Genomic DNA, 22111 nt, shown 5'->3' on the forward strand with positions numbered 1-22111 from the left:
GGACATACAATTCTCCCCCAAGGAGTTCAGTCACAAATTTAATTAGTGCATTATTTTTTTAACGCACGTCATCAGCATGGAAGCATGTCCTCTGGAGTGGTGGCTGAAGCATGAAGGGGTATACAAATGTTTAGCATATCTGGAATGTAAATACCTTGCAATGCCAGCAACAAAAAGTGCCATGAAAATGCCTGTTCTGACTTTCTGGTGACATTGTAAATAAGAAGAGGGCAGCATTATCTCCTGTAAATGTAAACAAACTTGTTTTTCTTAGCGATTGGCTGAACAAGAAGTAGGACTGAGTGGACTTATTGGCTCTAAAGTTTCACATTGTTTTGTTTTTGAGTGCAGTTATGAAACAAAAAAAATCTACATTTGTAAGTTTCACTTTCATGACAAAGAGATTGCACTACAGTACTTATATGAGGTGAATTGCAAAATACTATTTTTTATCATTTTTACAGTGGAAATATTTGTAATAAAAAATGATATACACTTCGATTTCAGTTACAACACAGAAAACAATATATATGAAAATGTAGAAAAACATCAAAAATATTTAATAAATTTCAATTGGTATTCTATTGTTTAACAGTCTGATTAAAACAGCCCTTATTTTTTACATATAATATACTATATTTAGTATAATATAGTACATATATTATACATATAATATACTTGTAATATTATACAAGCTCTGAAATTTTCTGATTTCCAGTGCCTTCTTATGTTCTTATGGGACAGTTGATTTGATTAGTTCTACTTTGTTCCACGTAATGTGGCTATCGTAGAAACGCCTGGCCTCACTGAAAGAGAAATCAACCCCATTCACTGAATGGAGATACCGAAACAGCAGCAGATATTTCTAAAAAAATAATATATATAACAAATATCAAATAGTGTTATGTTGCAAATAGGTGTCTAAGACCCTGATCCTGAAAACAATTGGGCCTTTCACATGCCAAAGGATTTACATGCTGTTTCTCTTTGTATTAGAACTAGTCAGTGGACTTCTACTGTAACTAAACAAATTAATTGTTCATGGTGAACCACAAATGGTTCAGAGGATCAGAGCACAAAAGATCAAATGTTTATCCAAATTCTTGAATCCCTAAAAGTGAAAATCTCTTAAGAATATTTTTTGCAGTATTTCTAAAGAAATATCTGCACTGATTCTGCTTCTATACTAAATAGTTTGCCAGAATCTCACCACGTTTCACCAACATATTATCAGCAGTCAGCTCTATGCTGGATTAATCAAAAGAATAATATTTTTTCACTTTTCATACTTTGATAAATAAATGGCATTTTTATTTTTATCTCTCTTATTTTAGAAAATTCTCCTAACTGAAATTCCTCCTGTTTATGTAAAGCAACTGAAAAATTCAGAAAATGCTGTGGTAATGGAAAATGCTACACTGTCTTGGGAATGTATGAATGAACACAGCAGAAAGAACAATAATGAAAACATGAATGGGAAGACTGCTTTTCAATACCAACCAAAACCAGGGCCTGTCCTTCCTCACTCTGAGACATCAATCGGAGAGGAGGATAGTGCAGCCATTGCTTTATACAATTTAAGCTTTACTGTGAAGAAAGTAAGTTTGTAAGGTAACAATCTGCCTGCAAGGATTTGGGTGCCCTGGGGACCTTGCTATCTCTGCCTTGCACTGCTGAGCTAAGGAACAAAGGTTTCAATTCCCCTTCTTCCCCCAGACACACACCTCTCTTTGCCCAGCATAGGCTTTCTAAAGCACCCATTAGACCACTAATAAATTATTATTTGTACTGCAATAGTACTTAGGAGTCAGTCATGGATCAGTATTCTATTGTGCTAGGTACAAACACAGAACATGGTTTATAAAGTGCATATCTCAATACCAAACAATGACTGATTTTTATAAATAAATTCCATATCCAAGACTTCATTTATCCACCAGTCACCAGAATAGAGAATTTTTTTGTAAATTCCTTACATTAATGAAAAGGCTACAGCACTCTACACAGTAAAAAGAAATTTAAAAAAAATGTACATCACTGCATTATTTAAAATACCACTTATATAGGCTTCTATAAATCCAAATACAACACCTTTAACTTTGTCTTCTTGGGAGTAAAATATGCATTATGGCACTGATACAAGAAAGAACTTTATCTACATGCTTAAAATTAAATGGTTAAGAGGTCTTCCTGAATAAGGATGCTTTCCTGAATTGGCAGATGTGACAGGATATGATATATTTGTTGCATGATCGCAGAACAGTAGGCAACATGATATGAGAAATTTATTACTTTACAAATATAGATCAACTATCTGCAAAATATGTCTCTTTGTAGGGAAAGGTTTTGGGAATTTGTGGAAATGTTGGAAGCGGAAAGAGCTCAGTCATATCAGCTATTCTAGGACAGGTATGCTTATCACTGTAGAATAACTTCCATAATTATTTTTATTTTCCTTTTGCATGAGAAATATATATTTAACTGAATGTTTTGGTACTGTTTGTTCTAGTACTAGGGTTCTCATTTAATTGCAGTTAACTCATGCGATTAACTCAAAAAAATTATTTGTGATTAAAAAAATTAATCGCAATTATTCGCAGTTTTAATTGCACTGTTAAACAATAGAATACCAATTGAAATTTATTAAATATTTTTGATGTTTTTCTACATTTTCATATATATTGTTTTCTGTGTTGTAACTGAAATCGAAGTGTATATCATTTTTTATTACAAATATTTCCACTGTAAAAATGATAAAAAATAGTATTTTGCAATTCACCTCATATAAGTACTGTAGTGCAATCTCTTTGTCATGAAAGTGAAACTTACAAATGTAGATTTTTTTTGTTTCATAACTGCACTCAAAAACAAAACAATGTGAAACTTTAGAGCCAATAAGTCCACTCAGTCCTACTTCTTGTTCAGCCAATCGCTAAGAAAAACAAGTTTGTTTACATTTACAGGAGATAATGCTGCCCTCTTCTTATTTACAATGTCACCAGAGGAATCAGGGTTAACTGTGGAGTCTGGATTCCCCAGCAGCCTACCAGCTGGGGTCCTGAGGAGAGTGGGAATTGGGCAGGGAGATAGGAAATCGGGTAAGTTTCCACTGCCTGGTTTCCATCAAAATTTCATTGGAATCATGTTACTGTGGAATATTCTGGTTTTGACAAATTAGCATTTTCCACAGGAAAAGGGTTCTGTTGGAAAATTTCTGATCAGATCTACTCATTTATTCTAACCTGCCCTACACAGGAGAGAAACTCCTCAAAGTTCAAGAACAATTCACACAATGATAACTATGGCCACTCGCAGTATCATGGATGCTTAAGTTCTTCTGTCACTCACTTAGCCCTCCACTTCTCAGCTATTCCTGAAAAGGACCAGGGAGGTAAAAAGAGCACCATAGAGGAATGATTACAAGAGCCTTTGGGTGAATGGCCAGAAGAACTGTAGGTCCTTCTTAAGTCATGTTCTAGATACCTGCTGTTTATACAATGAAGAATTACACTCATAACACATTAGCAAAATGACCATCCTTGCTGATTGTATTTTGAGTCAGGTTATAATGACAATAGAAGACCTCTATAAATTTTTTTTAATTGTACAATCTACTTGTTTCAGATGTACTTGTATGATGGGACAGTAGGTGTTGATGGAACATTAGCTTATGTGTCACAACAAGCATGGATATTTCATGAAACTGTTAGGCGGAATATATTATTTGGAGAAGAATACAATGAAGAAAGGTAATTATTGGAATACTTAAATCTTACCAATACTTATTTACTCTAATGGTAAGCTTCCATATTTGATAGCTGAACTTACATATGTGTACACACACTCACTTGTCTTCTTTTGTGGCTAGGGCCCAAAGCCTCTGAACATGAGGTTTCCCTCACTCTACTTGATCCCATGACTAATGGGGAGGAGAGGGCATTATTTGACTTTCACCATTGCCTTTATTCTGGTTCATTTCCACTAGAATACCTATAATTAATCATGGCCCCACACGTATGTACTCCATGGGAGATCGCACCTCTGAGTTCCAATGTTCCTATCCACACCCAATGAAACTCTGTACTCCTGCTGCAACCATCAATGCCAAATATTATCTTCCAAGACATTAAATCTACAACTAGTCATCAGTGACTGCTGAGACGAGATGTATGCAACATTCTCAGTCACAAGATATATAGTATCACCTCTTTGATGCTCCCAGCCTCAGTTAGCTTTAGAACTAAAACTTCCAGGTCTTTCTCATATATGGACTTCAGATATTGTCAACTGAAGGATCAGGCTGGTCAGTTATTTTAATTTTTTATATCTCAAAAGGCAAATGGACTATTTAAAAAGTTAGGCTATAAATGGTCATTACTTTCTTTGTGACTGACCTAGACTACTGGGTATTTTCATTTTTCAGGACTGGTATTTACACATTATAATGATGATTAAATCATCACCTTACTCCTGTTGTCATGTACCATGTGTTCAAATTTCAGCTGCCATAGCATGTGACTAAGACTAAGAAAAAAATAAATGTGTTAAATTTGCCATAAGCTAAATAACAGAAATATCCCCAGAAATCAAAAGCAGCAGTTCACGAGTTCTCATATTACTAACTGATGCAGTGCAGTCAGTGTATATTGCATTTAGTTTTGTGAGACTATTTAAAAGTTTTTTTTTAAATTAGTTATAAACAACTAGGAAATGTATGGCATTCACTTTCTCCATTGGTGTTGAGTCTTTGCTCCCTACGCAAGGTTAAGACTAAGAGGAAACCACATGGGCAGAGTTGGGGTTCAAATAACCATATTTACTACCTATAATCAAACATGCAAGGCCTAGTACATATATATGCTGCTGATGTGTTAGGGGTCTTCTGCAGTAGAAGACAGGCAGGCCCACTAGAGACCCCCCAACTATTTAAGGTGATAGCAACCAGTTGGTCTGTCAGTATTATTCTGTTTATCTTCAGACATGGTGTAAAGCTCATCTAGTTACTTAGGCCCAGATTTTAAAAGATATTTCGGCACTGCTCCACTCCACCTTGCAAGGCCCTACGTGGCTAAGTTCCATTCACAAAGTCAATTGGACTTAGGCTCCAAAGTGCCTAATGGCCAGATTTGTTAAGGTATTTAGGTGCCTAAAGATGCAGATAGATGCCAAATAGGATTTTCAAAAGCACCAAACTGCCTAACTTCCATTGAAATCATGTCTGGCCTAGAAACTTTTGAAAATGGGACTTAGACCTGACAATGGTGAGCAGAGCAATACCTAAATACCTTTAAAAATCTGGGCCTCAGAACTCATTTGTGCCTTTAAGGCACAGCTCTTCCCGGCATGAGGGGGAGGTGCATCATTCCAGGGGAAGCACTAGGAAACATTCTGCCTTAGTGAATTAGAATGCCTTCTAGCACTTCTGATCTGCAAGGGCAATACACCCTTCTGTGCATGCAGCATATTCCTCAGTACCCACTGGTCCTACACTATGAGCTCACGCTATGGGCAAGGCCGAGTTTTCACCTCTTTTTCTACTCCCTAGGGAGGAAGCAGTCCCTATGTTCCTCTGGCTTTGGACTGAGACTGCAGGGAAATGGGTTTTATTTTAGTTCATGTAGTGTGACATTGCCATATATGTTGTGCTTTGTACATAGACTTAGAACACATTGAATATGCCTGTCAAGGTGCACACACGCCTCTTTTAACAGCCACATGGGCTGCACATGTCCTTCCCTTTCTGGTCATGCAGGCTGCATAAACCCTTCTGTGTCCTTGCAGTTTTACTCACCAGCCTGGGGAATCATCAGCCATGCCCAAATCAGCTTTTAGCCCTTTCCTCCTGGTTCCATTTTTTTGTCCAAACAAGTCACAAAAGGAAAACAAAACTTCCAGCTGGGGCTTTCTACCCAACCACAACTAGCAGGGCTTCCCCCTGGGAGTATCCCTTCCTCTGGGACTACTGAGGTAGGCTATCCCTTCCTGCAGATTCTCTCAGCTGTCCCATTTTTCTTGCAGCTCTTTAATAGGGAACACCTGTTTCCTTCGCAGCTGCATTTGAATAGTTAACATGGCTGGCTGCCCCAGGCCTCTGGCCCTTAAAGGGGCAGGACAACCTGTTACACACCTGATGCATATGCCTCTCTCCTTTATATTCTCATGGGCCACACCTATCACACAACAGGACACTTTAATATGTGAGAGGAGGCTTTTTAAATCCAAAATGGGAACAAATTAACTAAATTAGGAGACTTCAAACCAAAGAAATATGGAAAAATGTAGAAAATAAAGAACTTCTGTAAATATCCATAAACTTTCCTCTGCATTCCTGCTACTTATCAATGCAGCATTGCATAAAACCAGCAAGTTCCTATCCCTAAGTATTAACAAAATCTACCTCTGTATTGCTAATAACTGTAGTTCCAACCTTGTTCAGTCATACTTATAGGGATAATAGATAGAGAATCCCTGTGCTTATTTAAAAAAAAAAAAAAAGACTTGTTTCAGTGTCTCACCTGCCAAATCTGGCTAGATGCTGGTGGGCAGCCATGCTTGTCAGATGTTCATTTTCTTCAATACCTGCTATTGCCTTCAACCAGCAAATTCGTGAAGTTGAGCCATGTGGGAAATGGAATGAATTTGCCTGTCTATAAATTTCAGATAAATGATTCTATTAGACATCCCAGACACATGGTTTGTATTTAAAAATTCAAGAAGTTACTTTCCTTAAATAGTTTAGTAGCTATTTTATCAAAACATATAGACATAGGAATATCAGAAAAAGACATTTAATAGCCATGTCCTATGGTATTCATATATTACAGCAATTTTTGAAGCAGCATATCCAATTCTCTGGTTCTTCTTAACTTCCATTTACCAATTCCTGAAAATGGCTCCAAAGAATACTGGTTTTAGATTATGAAGAGTTACATGTAGTTAAAAGGCAATAAGTATTCTAAGAATATACACAAATTAAACAAAAAAAAAACTTCTTTTACCAGTAGTTAAGGTAACTCATCAATAAACTAAACCATAAAATCATTAAAAAGTACAAAGTTAAAGACTAAAAAGGATTAAAAGATTATGAAGTCAAGTACTCCCAAGTTTGGAAATGCCAGATCGATTGTTGCCCGTGCAACCTTTAATTCGTCCGCTTGTACTATTTAACTAAAGCACTTGCATATTAGCGTTCTTCAATATATATCTGGTTGCCATTCTTATCTTTCGAATACCATGTTGATCAATATGTAGAAAGGAATTAAATTATATTGTAGTCAGAACATGTTTTTTGGTAATTAAACTTCAGTTTTACTACAACTTCTAAATTACTTCTTTTAATTGTCTGACAGTGAAAACTGAGTAGGGATTCGGACCTATAATTTCCCATGTTTTTAAAAAAGCTGGAAGTATTCATAAAGTCTCAACCTCCAATTTGAGAGAAGCATGTAAACAACATATTGAAAAGTAATTTTGTATCTGAGAAAAGTAACAATTACCCTTTGAAAAGACATAGTGTAACTTGCCACAGGACAAGTCCAAAGAGCACAGTCAGCTTTCATTCCAGTTCCTCCTGGGATCCTTCACTGTAGTAATGTCATGGTTGTCTGAGGTAAATCAGTTATCACAGGCAGCAGTTGCCATGACAACCAAGGCACTAGTGGCTCTCCCCAAGTATGCAATTGAACTGGAGGGAGTGAGTGATGAATGCCTGATTACCTCTCATGTCACAATGTTACTGCTCAGGCACCAGCAGGGTGCAGCAAATGCGTGCTATGTGGGGAAGAAAAACAGGACTTCTAGTGTTTGTTTCCCCAATTTTTCTAAGAAACCAGCATACAAACACAAAATACAAATTGGAGATAATTTCACAAACATATTATTAGTAGCTGAAATTTGGTTCAAATTCCCCATGGCATGTTTACAATAAAGGGTTCTGAAAAAAGGTGAGACAGTGAGGTATAGGCCCTGTAAAACAACATTGGGATGCAACAACTGCAAGACCTTAATGCAGTAGTATTTTCTTCCAGGAGAGCCAGAAGATTCAGAACATATGGCCATTACATAAATTTTGTAGGAATTATAGAATGTTTTATAAGGCATTTGGTGCAACTGATATGGAATACTGCTCACAGAAACAGGGCTGATAAATGAAATTTTAGTCATTCTTTGCAAAATATGGAATAAAAATAGAGCATAAGATTAATATTTGCAATATAATCTTTCAGTAGTAAAAAAACAATTCCTTTTAATATATGAGACCAATTCTGGTAGGTAGACACCTAGCCCATCCTCTCCAGAAAGAAGAACAAATTTTGCATGTGTAGGTTGTATATAAGACTGCACTTTATCCTTCTTGTTTTTCGGTGCAAAGTTTTAAACATTCAGAACCTGACTTTCATTACACTAAGGCCACTTTACACTGCAGGGTAAAGGTGCCCTAAAGTGGCCATCAATGCAAACTTATGCCTTTTTAGATTGTAAACTCTTCAGGGCAGGGACCATGTCCTTATTATGTTTGTACATAGCTAGGCACAATGGGATTGAATCTCTGGGTGCCACCACAATTCAAATACATTATAATACTACTAATAAAGTAAGGCAGGGGCGGGCAAACTTTTTGGCCTGAGGGCCACATCGGGGTTGTGAAACTGTATGGAGGGCCGGGTAGGGAAGGCTGTACCTCCCCAAACAGCCTTCCCCCCGTCCCCTATCCACCCAATCCCACTTCCTGCCCCCTGACTGCCCCCCTCACAACCCCCCACCCATCCAACCCCCCCTGCTCCCTGTCCCTTGACTGCTCCCCGGGACCCCCTGCCCCTTATCCAACCTCCCCGCTCCCTTACCATGCTGTTCAGAGCAGCAGGACTGGAAGCCACGCCGCCTGGCTGGAGCCAGCTGCTGCCCATGTGGCGGCATAACTGCGGAGGAGGGGGGACAGGAGGGGAAGGGCCGGGGGCTTGCCTCCCCAGCCAGGAGCTCAAGGGCCAGGCAGGATGGTCCTGCAGGCCGGATGTGGCCCGTGGTCCGTAGTTTGCCCACCTCTGAAGTAAGGCCTCTGTACACTGACAAAGTGGTGTAAAAAATCTCTAATGTAAATGAGAATCAGATTCAGTATTTGGTTGGTCAAAAGGCTCAACATATAGCAAGCAACTGTGATTCAGTGCTGAGAAATCCAAATTAAAGTCTAATCTCAAATTCCTACATTTTTGGATTTGTATGTGAGGCTGGAATTGCAGATTTGATGCTCTTGGTCTCAATTGGAGGTTGTAGAGTGCAACACTGTATATCTGCTCATATGATGATATTGTATAAGAATTTCAAAGGCAACTGTGTCACAGTATGATATAACTGTAACTTGTACACTCAGAAAACAGGGGGGAAGGGCTAATTATATCATGGTTACTGAATTATTATGGTTCAAATCGATATATTTGCAACAAAGATACTATGGTAATTCAAAATACATGAGATTTTGTGCTGAAGAAAATTTTTAGGAATTAAACAATGCTGAACATTCATTCTTTAGGTACAATTACGCAATCAATGTGTGCAGTCTGAAGTCAGATATGGAATCTCTTCCTTATGGAGATTTGACTGAAGTAAGTCTCATTATGCAATCTAGTAAAATACTGGCACATATTATGGAGAGCTGTTAAACTCTCCATAGTAAAAAGTTGACAACAGAGTCCCATATTGTCCAATTTTCAACTCACTTTCACTCCAGTTTACATCCCCCCCCAATTTTTTTTTTTTACATTCCACACTAAATCCCAGGCTAGATTTTTTTTTCTGATCTTTTTTTTTTAAAAGTTTTAGAGAAAGGGGATTTCAAAATATTTTTAAAAATCATAGAATATCAGGGTTGGAAGGGACCTCAGGAGGTCATCTAGTCCAACCCTCTGCTCAAAGCAGGACCAATCCCCAATTTTTGCCCCAGATCCCTAAATGGCCCCCTCAAGGATTGAACTCGCAACCCTGGGTTTAGCAGGCCAATGCTCAAACCACTGAGCTATCCCTCCCCTCATATTTGTAGTTCTATGGTTGAACAAAATAAATTTTACAAATATGAACTGAATGTAAACCATGCACTGTGATCTTTCTAAGATTGCAGACAAGCTGAATACATCCTGGTAGTGTGATTATCCCACAACCCAAAGCTTATGGCTCCACTCTCCTAGGAGTAAAAAAAAATTCTAATTGAGCCCTATCCAACTGCCAAGCCCCTATCCAGCTTCCCCCAACAGCTTCTACAAAGTAGTTCTGTGTTGTCAAGTCAAAAATCTGCAACATACTGAAAACTGAAAATGTGGGGGCAACATAAAGTATTTTTATTCTTTATTAAACTTTTTCAATTTTTTTTATAACAAACCAAACAAGTTCTAGGTGCCAACATATAAAACAAGTACAAAAGTATTATACACCACAAAAGAGAAAATACCCTCCAATACTCATATTCCCATATATTCCTAGCACACAAATTTTATGGCCCATATGAAAGCAGAAAACAAACAGCAAAGGGGACAGGGAAAGATTATGGATTTATCTCCCGCCTTCTTTCATCCAGACCAGCATAAAATAAATGAATTTAATATGAAAATAAATACAGGGACCACTGTATTCTTTGTATTATTCATATTTGCTTAAATAAAACCCTGTATTTTTAATGTTTAAATGAAGCTGCCACAGAATTTTGAGTCTGTGACAACAGAGTGCTTCTGCATAATCCAGAGATCCAGTTTGCCACAGAGTATACAGGGTGATAGGCAGCAGTGATAGTCTATCTGCTACCAGTATGTGCACACATATTCCTACTACCTGGGTCAGGAGCACTCTCAACTATCAACCATGTTATCTAAGTGTTGATCTTGTGGCCTAAACTAAAGCCTGCTGAAGTCAATTGAAAAACTCACCGTCAGATCATCAGGATTTGAATCTGGCCCTAATCCTCAAGAAAGCCTTAATGGACATAAAATAATGTTATGCTGCTGCTTAAAGAAAAGAAAAGAAAAAAAACCCAAGTGACATCTATTTTTTATTAAATGAAAAAAATCAAAGTTTTGTTATAGGACTAATATCTGTTTTACATAAACATTCTTAACACAGCTGACATAACCCTGAAAAGCATCCTCCAGCAGAAAAAAGGATGACTGATAATTCCTTGTATGTATTTATTTTACAAATTTCTACTGTAGTAGATCTATAATTCAATGCAATAGCACCCACCTCTTCAAATACTTTCAATAGTTTGTCTGGGTGGTTTCTAGACTTCCTGTACTGGATCTGTTACCAAGGCTAAAAAATATCTTCTTTGTAGCACATTCTCAGGGCACCATAGCCCCAGAAATATTACAATTCACCTATTACTGTTTGTCAACTATCCTGTCAAGCATTATTTGTTAGTGGGCCTTAGAGTCCAATTTGACTTTCTTTTTATGTTGTCTTCATCAATTGCAGGTCACATTTGTGACAAATTGTTCCCCAAATGGGTGAGAATTTACTACTCAGAGCCTTTCGTAACATATCTCTTGTACAGTATCCTCTGGAGATGAAGTTGTACATAAATAACTGTGCACCTAGCTCTCAAGTCCTGTAAGGAAAATGGGTTCATGTCCTCACAGACATGGAAACAAAGACATACTAGCTGAACGAACATAGAAGAGTTCGCTCCCGGTCTTTAAATATACAAAGAAGCCATTATCTTCTGGAAACAGATTTGGGAGAATGGTAGTATTCCTTGAGCTGTTTCACTGCAGAGACAATGTTCCTGTGAATCTCTGTAATTACTGTTTGCCAGTCATTTATAACTGATTCCTGACTCAACGGTGTAAAATGAAGTCAATGGAGCTATATCAAATTACAGCAACTGAGTCTCTGACCCGGAATTTTTAGATCAATATTTCTCAACTGGTGAGTTGCAATACCCAGGAGGGTCATGGAAAGCAATTAGGAGGGTCACAAGGCATTGAAAATTTTATTACAATCTAAAACAAAGAAAATCTCTCATCCCTACTTGCTATACACCATTACAGTTCAAGGTCAAGTATTCTCTGTCAACCTCCTGAAATACATACACAAATAAATTATACAAGTTTATAGCTGATATTTAAAAATAAAACTTACTTTTATCAAAAATGCAAGGGGCTCATGAAAATCTTGACTTCAAATAAGGGGTTGCCAACCTGGAGAAGTTGAGAAAGAAGGTTTAGATAACACAGATTTCCTTTTTGCAATGAAAGCTTCACTCCTTATCTCTTTTTCATCAGTCACTTTTCTAAATTGTTCTGGTTTTGGTCCATAAAACTAATACTGATAGTACTGATGATCAAAAAATTGTAATAGTTTAACTGATGGATTTTGCATTTTTTATTGTTTGCTTGCTATCTGGGAACAGATCATGAAATTTTCAAATGTATTCATTATTTGAAATTAGTCAAAATTGTCTTGGTCTGCAAATTACAGTTTGCAGTATTATCTGCAGATTCAAAATACAAACTGCAAATATTACAAAAAATGCACAAATTGTGAATTGTGTGTTCAACAGATATAGCTAACTCAACTTACCAACTAGCCAAACAGCATGAATTTCAAGTTGTATAAGTTTAGTAGTCACTGTTTACACTGTTCTGATTAGTCACTGAAGTGATCCAATCAGGGAACAGAAACAGTACCACCTGACCTCAATCACCTTCTCCTCCTTCTTAGGCTCTGAACCTCTTGACACCTTAAAAATCTCTGTTATAAGCTGCTGTAGAAAGTTTCTTTATATGTATGTCTTAAATGTACGTCTTAGTGGGACTCACATGATTGCACCTTGCACTTGTATTTCAGGGTTAAGAAAGGCATAGGTTCAAATTCAACATCAAGATTTGGGTTAACACTAACGTTAATGCTCTCATGTGGTGTTGAGGCTAGAGTATTGTTAAAGGTGGGGACCTTGAGATTGTGTTAAATCATATTCCTTTTTCCATATTTGGTGGCTGTCCCTGTGGAAGTTATAGAAAACATTGGCACCTTTTAAAAAGTAAAAGGTAACTCTACTGATCCAACTAACTGTCAGTGAAACAGATTCAAACTGTGTATGAGGTATTATTAAGTGTACAATACTTGTTATAATTGCCTAATCACTGCACTATCAGTATCCGATCCATTACTGTAAAGTGCTTTGATATACCTTGCATTTGAAAGGTACTATTTAAAATTAAGACACTATTCTGCAATTTCTTATCAGAACCTCCTGTTATTTTTTTCCATATAAAATGGTCCTGTAGTACCTTTGGACTACTACACAGAGAGGTTCATCAGTTTAATGCTCCTTCCTGTCATAATTCATTCCACTAGAGGAATGACCCACCCTTCTAGGAATTTTCATTTAATCGATTCCTGGACCTCACAGGGTGAAGGATCAGAGAACTAAAGTTACTAGAAAGTAGAAATGGGTACAAATCCACGAAGTTTAGATCTGGCTTCGATGGGGAAATTCACAAGGTTCAGGGTCACTTGAGTCCAGGTAACGCCCATCTCTACTAGAAAATTACCTTAACTGTAATTATAATTTTACTGGTTTCAGAGGAGCAGCCATGTTAGTCTGTATCTGCAAAAAGAACAGGAGTACTTGTGGCACCTTAGAGTCTAACAAATTTATTAGAGCATCAGCTTTCGTGGGCAACAGCCCACTTCATCGGATGCATAGAATGGAACATATAGTAAGATACAGAAAAGTTGGAAGTGAGAGGCTAATTAGTTAAGATGAGCTATTATCAGCAGGAGAAAAAAAAACTTTTGTAGTGATAATCAAGATGGCCCATTTAGACAGCTGACAAGAAGGTGTAAGGATACTTAACCTAAGGAAATAGATTCATAGATACTAAAGTCAGAAGGGACCATTATGATCATCTAGTCTGACCTCCTGCACAACGCAGACCACAGAATTTCACCCACCCACTCCTGCGAAAAACCTCTCATCTATGTCTGAGCTATTGAAGTCCTCAGATCGTGGTTTAAAGACTTCAAGGAGCAGAGAATCCTCCAGCAAGTGACCTGTGCCCCATGCTACAGAAGAAGGCAAAAAACCTCCAGGGCCCCTTCCAATCTGCCCTGGAGGAAAATTCCTTCCCGACCCCAAATATAGCGATCAGCTAAACCCTGAGCATATGGGCAAGATTCACCTGCCAGATACTACAGAAAATTCTTTCCTGGGTATCTCAGATCCTACCCAATCTAACATCCCATCACAGGCCATTAGGCCTATTTACCATGAATATTTAAAGATCAATTAATTACCAAAATCATGTTATCCCATCATACCATCTCCTCCAAAAACTTATCGAGTTTAATCTTAAAGCCAGATAGATCTTTTGCCCCCACTGCTTCCTTTGGAAGGCTATTCCAAAACTTCATCTAATTTCAAGTCTAAACTTCCAAATGACCAGTTTATATCCATTTGTTCTTGTGCCCACATTGGTACTGAGCTTAAATAATTCCTCTCCTTCTCTGGTATTTATCCCTCTGATATATTTAGAGAGAGCAATCATATCTCCCCTCAACCTTCTTTTAGTTAGGCTAAACAAACCAAGCTCCTTGAGTCTCCTTTCATAAGACAAGTTTTCCATTCCTCGGATCATCCTAGTAGCCCTTCTCTGTACCTGTTCCAGTTTGAATTCATCCTTCTTAAACATGGGAGACCAGAACTGCACACAGTATTCCAGGCGAGGTCTCACCAGTGGCTTGTATAACGGTACTAAAACCTCCTTATCCCTACTGGAAATACCTCTCTTGATGCATCCCAAGACCGCATTAGCTTTTTTCACAGCCATATCACATTGGCGGCTCATAGTCATCCTACGATCAACCAATACTCCAAGGTCCTTCTCCTCCTCCGTTACTTCTAATTGATGCGTCCCCAGCTTATAACTAAAATTCTTGTTATTAATCCCTAAATGCATAACCTTACACGTCTCGCTATTAAATTTCATCCTATTACTATTACTCCAGTTTACAAGGTCATCCAGATCCTCCTGTATGATATCCCGGTCCTTCTCTAAATTGGCAATACCTCCCAGCTTTGTATCATCCGCAAACTTTATTAGCACACTCCCACTTTTTGTGCCGAGGTCAGTAATAAAAAGATTAAATAAGATTGGTCCCAAAACTGATCCTTGAGGAACTCCACTGGTAACCTCCCTCCAGCCTGACAGTTCACCTTTCAGTAGGACCCGTTGTACTCTCCCCTTTAACCAATTCCTTATCCACCTTTCAATCTTCATATTGATCCTCATCTTTTCCAATTTAACTAATAATTCCCCATGTGGCATGGTATCAAACGCCTTACTGAAATCTAGGTAAATTAGATCCACTGCGTTTCCTTTGTCTAAAAAATCTGTTACTTTCTCAAAGAAGGAGATCAGGTTGGTTTGGCATGATCTACCTTTTGTAAAACCACGTTGTATTTTGTCCCATTTACCATTAACTTCAATGTCCTTAACTACTTTCTCCTTCAAAATTTTTTCCAAGACCTTGCACACTACAGATGTCAAAGTAACAGGCCTGTAGTTACCCGGATCACATTTTTTTCCCTTTCTTAAAAATAGGAACTATGTTAGCAATTCTCCAATCATATGGTACAATCCCTGAGTTTACAGATTCATTAAAAATTCTTGCTAATGGGCTTGCAATTTCATGTGCCAATTCCTTTAATATTCTTGGATGAAGATTATCTGGGCCCCCCAATTTAGTCCCATTAAGCTGTTTGAGTTTCGCTTCTACCTCAGATATGGTAATATCTACCTCCACATCCTCATTCCCATTTGTCATGCTACCATTATCCCGAAGATCCTCTTTAGCCTTATTAAAGACTGAGGCAAAGTATTTGTTTAGATATTGGGCCATGCCTAGATTATCCTTGACCTCCACTCCATCCTCAGTGTTTAGCGGTCCCACTTCTTCTTTCTTTGTTTTCTTCTTATTTATATGGCTATAGAACCTTTTACTATTGGTTTTAATTCCCTTTGCAAGGTCCAACTCTACTTGACTTTTAGCCTGTCTCACTTTATCCCTTCATGTTCTGACCTCAATAAGGTAACTTTCCTTGCTGATCCCTCCCATCTTCCACTCCCTGTATGCTTTCTGCTTTTTCTTAATCACCTCTCTGAGATGCTTGCTCATCCAGCTTGGTCTACAACTCCTGCCTATGAATTTTTTCCCCTTTCTTGGGATGCAGGCTTCCGATAGCTTCTGCAGCTTTGATTTAAAGTAATCCCAGGCCTCCTCTACCTTTAGATCCATAAGTTCTTCAGTCCAATCCACTTCCCTAACTAATTTCCTTCATTTTTGAAAGTCAGCCCTTTTGAAATCAAAAACCCTAGTTGCAGATTTATTTTTGTTAATCCTTCTGTTCAGTTTGAACTGAATTAGCTCATGATCACTTGAGCCAAGACTATCCCCTACAACCATTTCTTCTATGAGGTCCTCACTACTCACCAAAACCAAATCTAAAATGGCATCCCCTCTAGTCGGTTCAGCAACTACTTGATGAGGGAATCCATCAGCTGTCGCATCTCGGAAAATCTGAGCCCTATTATTATTACTAGCACTCGTCCTCCAGTCTATATCTGGGAAGTTAAAGTCTCCCATGATCACACAGTTTCCATTAGTATTTACTTTATTAAAAACATTAAAAAGGGCTCTATCCAGATCCAAATTAGATCCCAGCGGTCTATAGCACACCCCAAGCACTATCCCAGGGGAGGCTCTAATAGTTTTCTTCACCAATGCAATTTTTGCCCAGATGGACTCTGTCTTAGCCATACCATCTCTTCTTATTTCTTTACATTCTACCTCATCATTGATAGACAATGCTACTCCACCATCTTTACCTTTATTTCGGTCTTTCCTAAACAGCACATACCCTTCAATACCTGTAATCCAGTCATGACTACTATTCCACCATGTTTCTGTTATCCCTATAATATCTGGTTTCACTTCCTGCACCAGTAGCTCTAGTTCCTCCATTTTGTTACCTAGGCTCCTCGCATTGGTGTACAAACATCTTAATTTTTGCTGTTTGGCCTCACTCACATTCTGTATCCTATTAGGCACGGTCATTCTACAGCCAGTATAACCTATTAGACTGGTATCCACACTGCCCTTCCTCCTTAAGTACATTCTTCTACCCATGGCTGTATCCTTTCTTACTTTGTTTTCTTCCCTCTCAATGCTAAAATCCAGCGTGGAGATTCAATATATGTAATGACCCAGCCACTCCCAGTCTCTATTCAAACCCAGGTTAATGGTATCTAGTTTGCATATTAATTCAAGCTCAGCAGTTTCTCGTTGGAGTCTGTTTTTGAAGCTTTTCTGTTGCAAAATTGCCACCGTTAAATCTTTTACTGAGTGGCCAGAGAGGTTGAAGTGTTCTCCTACCAGTTTTTGAATGTTATGATTCCTGATGTCAGATTTGTGTCCATTTATTCTTTTGCATAGAGACTGTCCAGTTTGGCTAATGTACATGGCAGAGGGGCATTGCTGGCACATGATGGCATATATCACATTGGTAGATGTGCAGGTGAACGAGCCCCGATGATGTGGCTAATGTGATTATGTCCTATGATGGTGTCACTTGAATAAATATGTGGACAGAGTTGGCATCGGGCTTTGTTGCAAGGATAGGTTCCTGGGTTGGTGTTTTTGTTGTGTGGTTGTGGTATTTGCTTCAGGTTGGGGGCCTGTCTGTAAGCGAGGACTGGTCTGTCTCCCAAGATCTGTGAGAGTGAGGGATCATTTTTCAGGATAGGTTGTAAATCTTTGATGTTTGGTCTTCCCTTTTTAGGGCTACTAGCCCTCTTCTTACCCTTTCTATGGGTATGTCTACACTACAAAATTAGGTAGATTCTATAGAAGTCGATTTATACAGTCAATTGCGTGTGTCCACACTAAGCGCATTAAGTTGGCGGAGTCCGTCCTCACTACCATGGATAGCATCGACTTACGGAGCAGTGCACTGTGGGTAGCTATCCCACAGTTCCCGCAGTCTCTGCCACCCACTGGAATTCTGGGTTAAGCTCCCAATGCCTGATGGTGCAAAAACATTGTCGCGGGTGGTTTTGGGTACATGTCGTCAGTCGCCCCTCCCTCTGTGAAAGCAACGGCAGACAATCGTTTTGCGCCTTTTTTCCGTGCAGATGCCATACCATGGCAAGCATGGAGCCTACTCAGCTCAGCTCACCGTCACCGCTGCTGTTGTGTCCCGGGTGCTGCTGTCAGCAGACAGTGCAGTACGACTGCTAACGGTCATCATCCACTGCTTCCGATGCAACTCTACTCTCCTGCTCTTGTAAATCAACTCAGTCTCAATAGCAAATTTCTCCATGTTGTTGTCATCCACCGCTTCTGCTGCAACTCTGCTCTCCTGGTGCCATGAATCCACCTCACAGGTCCTCTCGTCGTTCTGTATAAATATCTATTCTCGTGACATCCGTCATCATCCACCGCTTCCGCTGCAACTCTGCTCTCCTGCAGATGCCATATCATGGCAAGCATGGAGCCCGCTCAGCTCACCGCTGCTGTTGTGAGCATTGTAAACACCTCGCGCATTATCCTGCAGTATATGCAGAACCAGGCTAAGAGATGCCAGCACGAGGATGATTGCGAGGAGGACATGGACACAGAAGTTCCTGAAAGCACATGCTGTGGCAATTGGGACATCATGGTGGCAGCGGGGCTGACTGATACAGTGGAACACTGATTCTGGGCCTGGCAAAAAAGCACAGACTGGTGGGACTGCATAGTGTTGCGGGTATGGGATGATTCACAGTGGCTGCAAAGCTTTCGCATGCGAAAGGCTACTTTCCTGGAACTCTGTGAGTTGCTTTGCCCCGCCCTGAAGCACAGGAATAGCAAGATGAGAGCAACCCTCACAGTTGAGAAGTGAGTGGCAATAGCTCTGTGAAAGCTTGCAACGCCTGACTGCTACCGGTCAATCGGGAATCAATTTGGAGTGGGCAAATCTACTGTGGGGGCTGCTGTGATCAAAGTAGCCAATGCAATCAGTCACCTTCTGCTAGCAAGGGTAGTGACTCTGGGAAATGTGTATGTCATAGTGGATGGCTTTGCTGCAATGGGGTTCCCTAACTGTGGTGGGGCGATAGACAGAATGCATATCCCTATCTTGGCACTGGACCACCTTGCCAACCAGTACGTAAACCGCAAGGGGTACTTCTCAATGGTGCTGCAAGCAATGGTGGATCACAAGGGACATTTCACCAACATCAACATAGGATGGCCGGGAAAGGTGCATGACGCTCACGTCTTTAGGAACTCCGGGCTGTTCAAGCAGCTGCAAGAAGGGACTTACTTCCCAGACAAGAAAATTACCATTGGGGATGTTGAAATGCCAATAGTTATCCTTGGGGACCCAGACTAACCCTTGCTCCCATGGCTCATGAAGCCGTACAAAGGCAGCCTGGACAGTAGTAAGGAGCAGTTCAACTATAGGCTGAGCAAGTGCAGAATGGTGGCAGAATGTGCCTTTGGATGTTTAAAAGCCTGCTGGCGCTGTTTGCTGACTAGGTCAGACCTCAGCGCAACCAACATTCCTATTGTTATTGCTGCTTGCTGTGTGCTCCATAATATCTGTGAGAGTAAGGGGGAAGATGTTTATGGTGGGGTGGGAGGTTGAGACAAATGAGCAGCCAGACACCAGCGTGATTTGAAGAGCTCAGCAAGGCACGCTGCGCATCAGAGAGGCTTTGAAAACCAGTTTTATGATTGGCCAGGCTTCGGTGTGACAGCTGTGTATATTTCTCCTTGATGAAAACTCGCCCCTTTGTTGATTTTAATTCCCCGTAAGCCAACTACCCTCCCCCCTTTGAAATAAAGTAACTATTGTTTTGAAACCATGCATTCTTTCTTTATTAATTAAAAAAAAAAAGGGAGATAACTGACAAGGTAGCCTGGGGGGGGGGCGGAGAGGAGGGAAGGACAAGGCCATATTGCTTATTATAGCCACATTAGAAATCATACTATTTGAATGACAGCTTTCTGGTGCTTGGGCCATCCTCTGGAGTGGAGTGGCTGGGTGCCTGGAACCTCCCCCCCGCCCGCCCGCCCGCGTTCTCAGGCGTCTGGGTGAGGAGGATATGGAACTTGGAGAGGAGGTCAGGCAGTTGTACAATGGATGCAGCAGGGGTCTATGCTCTTGTTGGCTTTCCTGCAGCTGCACCAGATGCTTCATCATGTCCGTTTGCTCCCCCATTAGCCTTAGCATCGCCTCCTGCCTCCGCTCTTCACGATCCTGCCTCTGCTGTTCGCGCTCACTTAATGCTTTCCTAGCCTCTAACACTGAATGCCTCCATGCATTCAGCTGTACCCTATCAGTGCAGGAGGACTGCATCAGCTCAGAAAACATGTCATTGTGAGTGCATTTTTTCACGTTCTAATCTACAATAACCTCAGGGATGGAGATGATAGGGGGAGCCTAGAAACATTTGCACCTGGCGGGAGATAAAAAGGGAGAGTAAAAATTTAAGACGATACATTTCTGAGAACAAAAGGGAGACTTTTTCACAGTGAAATCAAGCAATTCACAGCAGGCAGCACATGTGCTTTAGGTACAAGGTTGCACTCTGTCTTTTATATTGAGAGCCTGCTGGTATGGTGACACATCACACACAGCTGGACAACAGAATTCGGTTTCCAGGCAGTCAGTCATGGTAAGGCAAAGGGTATGCGGGGTTGGCTTCTTACGCATAACATGTTGGAATGGTTTCAAACTGCAACACCATCCTTTCCCATAGCAAGCAACGGGTTGGATTTCACATTTAAAAGGAGGGACTGCGATTTTTGGGTGGATGTGCAGCACACACTTCATCCCACCCCACCGCATGGCTATTCTCCGGGATGATCCCTTTTAACCAAGCGCAAACAGCCCAGCATGAACGGGGTCCTTTTACTGTTCCCTTACAAAAATCCCCCTATTTCAACTAGATGACCATGAACGATATCACTCTCCTCAGGCTAACACAGAAAGATATAGACCGAATGTTGCTTGAATGTGACCAAAACTCAGGACCATTCGCTGCCATGCTTTGTGCTGCAATGATTCCAGAATACTTTCAGTGTACCTCCAGGAAAGCTTCGTGGAGATGTCCCTGGAGGATTCCCGCTCCACCCCCGGATATGTGAACAGACTTTTCTAGTAGCTGTACTGGCCGCGAACGCATCCCAATTCTTCAGGGCAAATCAAACATTAAACACAATTGCTTTTAAACCCTGTACTATAGTTACGAATGTGCACTCACCAGAGGTGCCTTCTCCAGCTTCAGGGTCAGGGATCCCGCCTTCGGAGGGTATTGGCTCTAGGGTGATGAAAAGGTCCTGGCTGCTGGGGAGAACGGATTCACCGCTTGCCTGCTGCGCATTCTCCTCCTCCCCCTCTTCCTCATCCACAAAATCCTCCTCCCTATTGCGTGAGACTCCCCCCTTGCAGGTGTCCATGGACAGTGGTGGGGTAGTGGTAGGGTCCCCTCCTAGAATGCCAGCAGCTGATCATAGAAGCGGCATGTATGGGGCTCTGACCCGGAGTGACCATTTGCCTCCTTTGTCTTTTGGTAGGCTTGCCTCAGCTCCTTAACTTTCACGCGGCACTGCTGTGTGTCCCTGTTGTAGCCTCTCTCCAACATGCCCTGTGAGATTTTGGCAAATATATTTGCATTTCTTCTTTTTGATTGGAGTTCTGCCTGCAGAGATGCTTCTCCCGATACAGCAATCAGATCCAGTGTCTCCCTTTCAGCCCATGCTGGAGCTTGTTTGCGATTCTGGGGGGACTGCATCGTCACCTGCGCTGCCGAGTTCGCCACGCTGACCAAACAGGAAATGAAATTCAAAAGTTCCCGGGGCTTTTCCTGTGTACCTGGCTAGTGCATCAGAGTTCAAAGTGCTGTCCAGAGCAGTCACAATGGAGCACTCTGGGATAGCTTCCGGAGGCCAATACCATCGATTTGCATCTGCACTACCCCAAATTTGACCAGCAAGGTTGATTTTAGCACTATTCCCCTCACCGGGGAGGAGTACAGAAATCGATTTTAAGAGCCCTTTAAGTCAAGGGAACGGGGTTGGT

General features: G+C 40.4%; 1 protein-coding gene across 1 annotated transcript in view; it reads left to right on the plus strand.

The window, feature by feature from the left end:
- Positions 1 to 22111, plus strand: part of LOC141996546 (ATP-binding cassette sub-family C member 12-like) — a 106960-nt gene that overhangs the window by 34023 nt on the left and 50826 nt on the right. Inside the window, exons 11-14 of the mRNA XM_074968658.1 lie at positions 1335 to 1598; positions 2338 to 2409; positions 3625 to 3749; positions 9527 to 9599. Coding sequence (XP_074824759.1) covers positions 1335 to 1598; positions 2338 to 2409; positions 3625 to 3749; positions 9527 to 9599 — 534 coding nt within the window. The remainder of the gene's footprint in view (positions 1 to 1334; positions 1599 to 2337; positions 2410 to 3624; positions 3750 to 9526; positions 9600 to 22111) is intronic.

Source organism: Natator depressus, chromosome 12, assembly GCF_965152275.1.
Source record: "Natator depressus isolate rNatDep1 chromosome 12, rNatDep2.hap1, whole genome shotgun sequence".
Taxonomy (NCBI): domain Eukaryota; kingdom Metazoa; phylum Chordata; order Testudines; family Cheloniidae; genus Natator; species Natator depressus.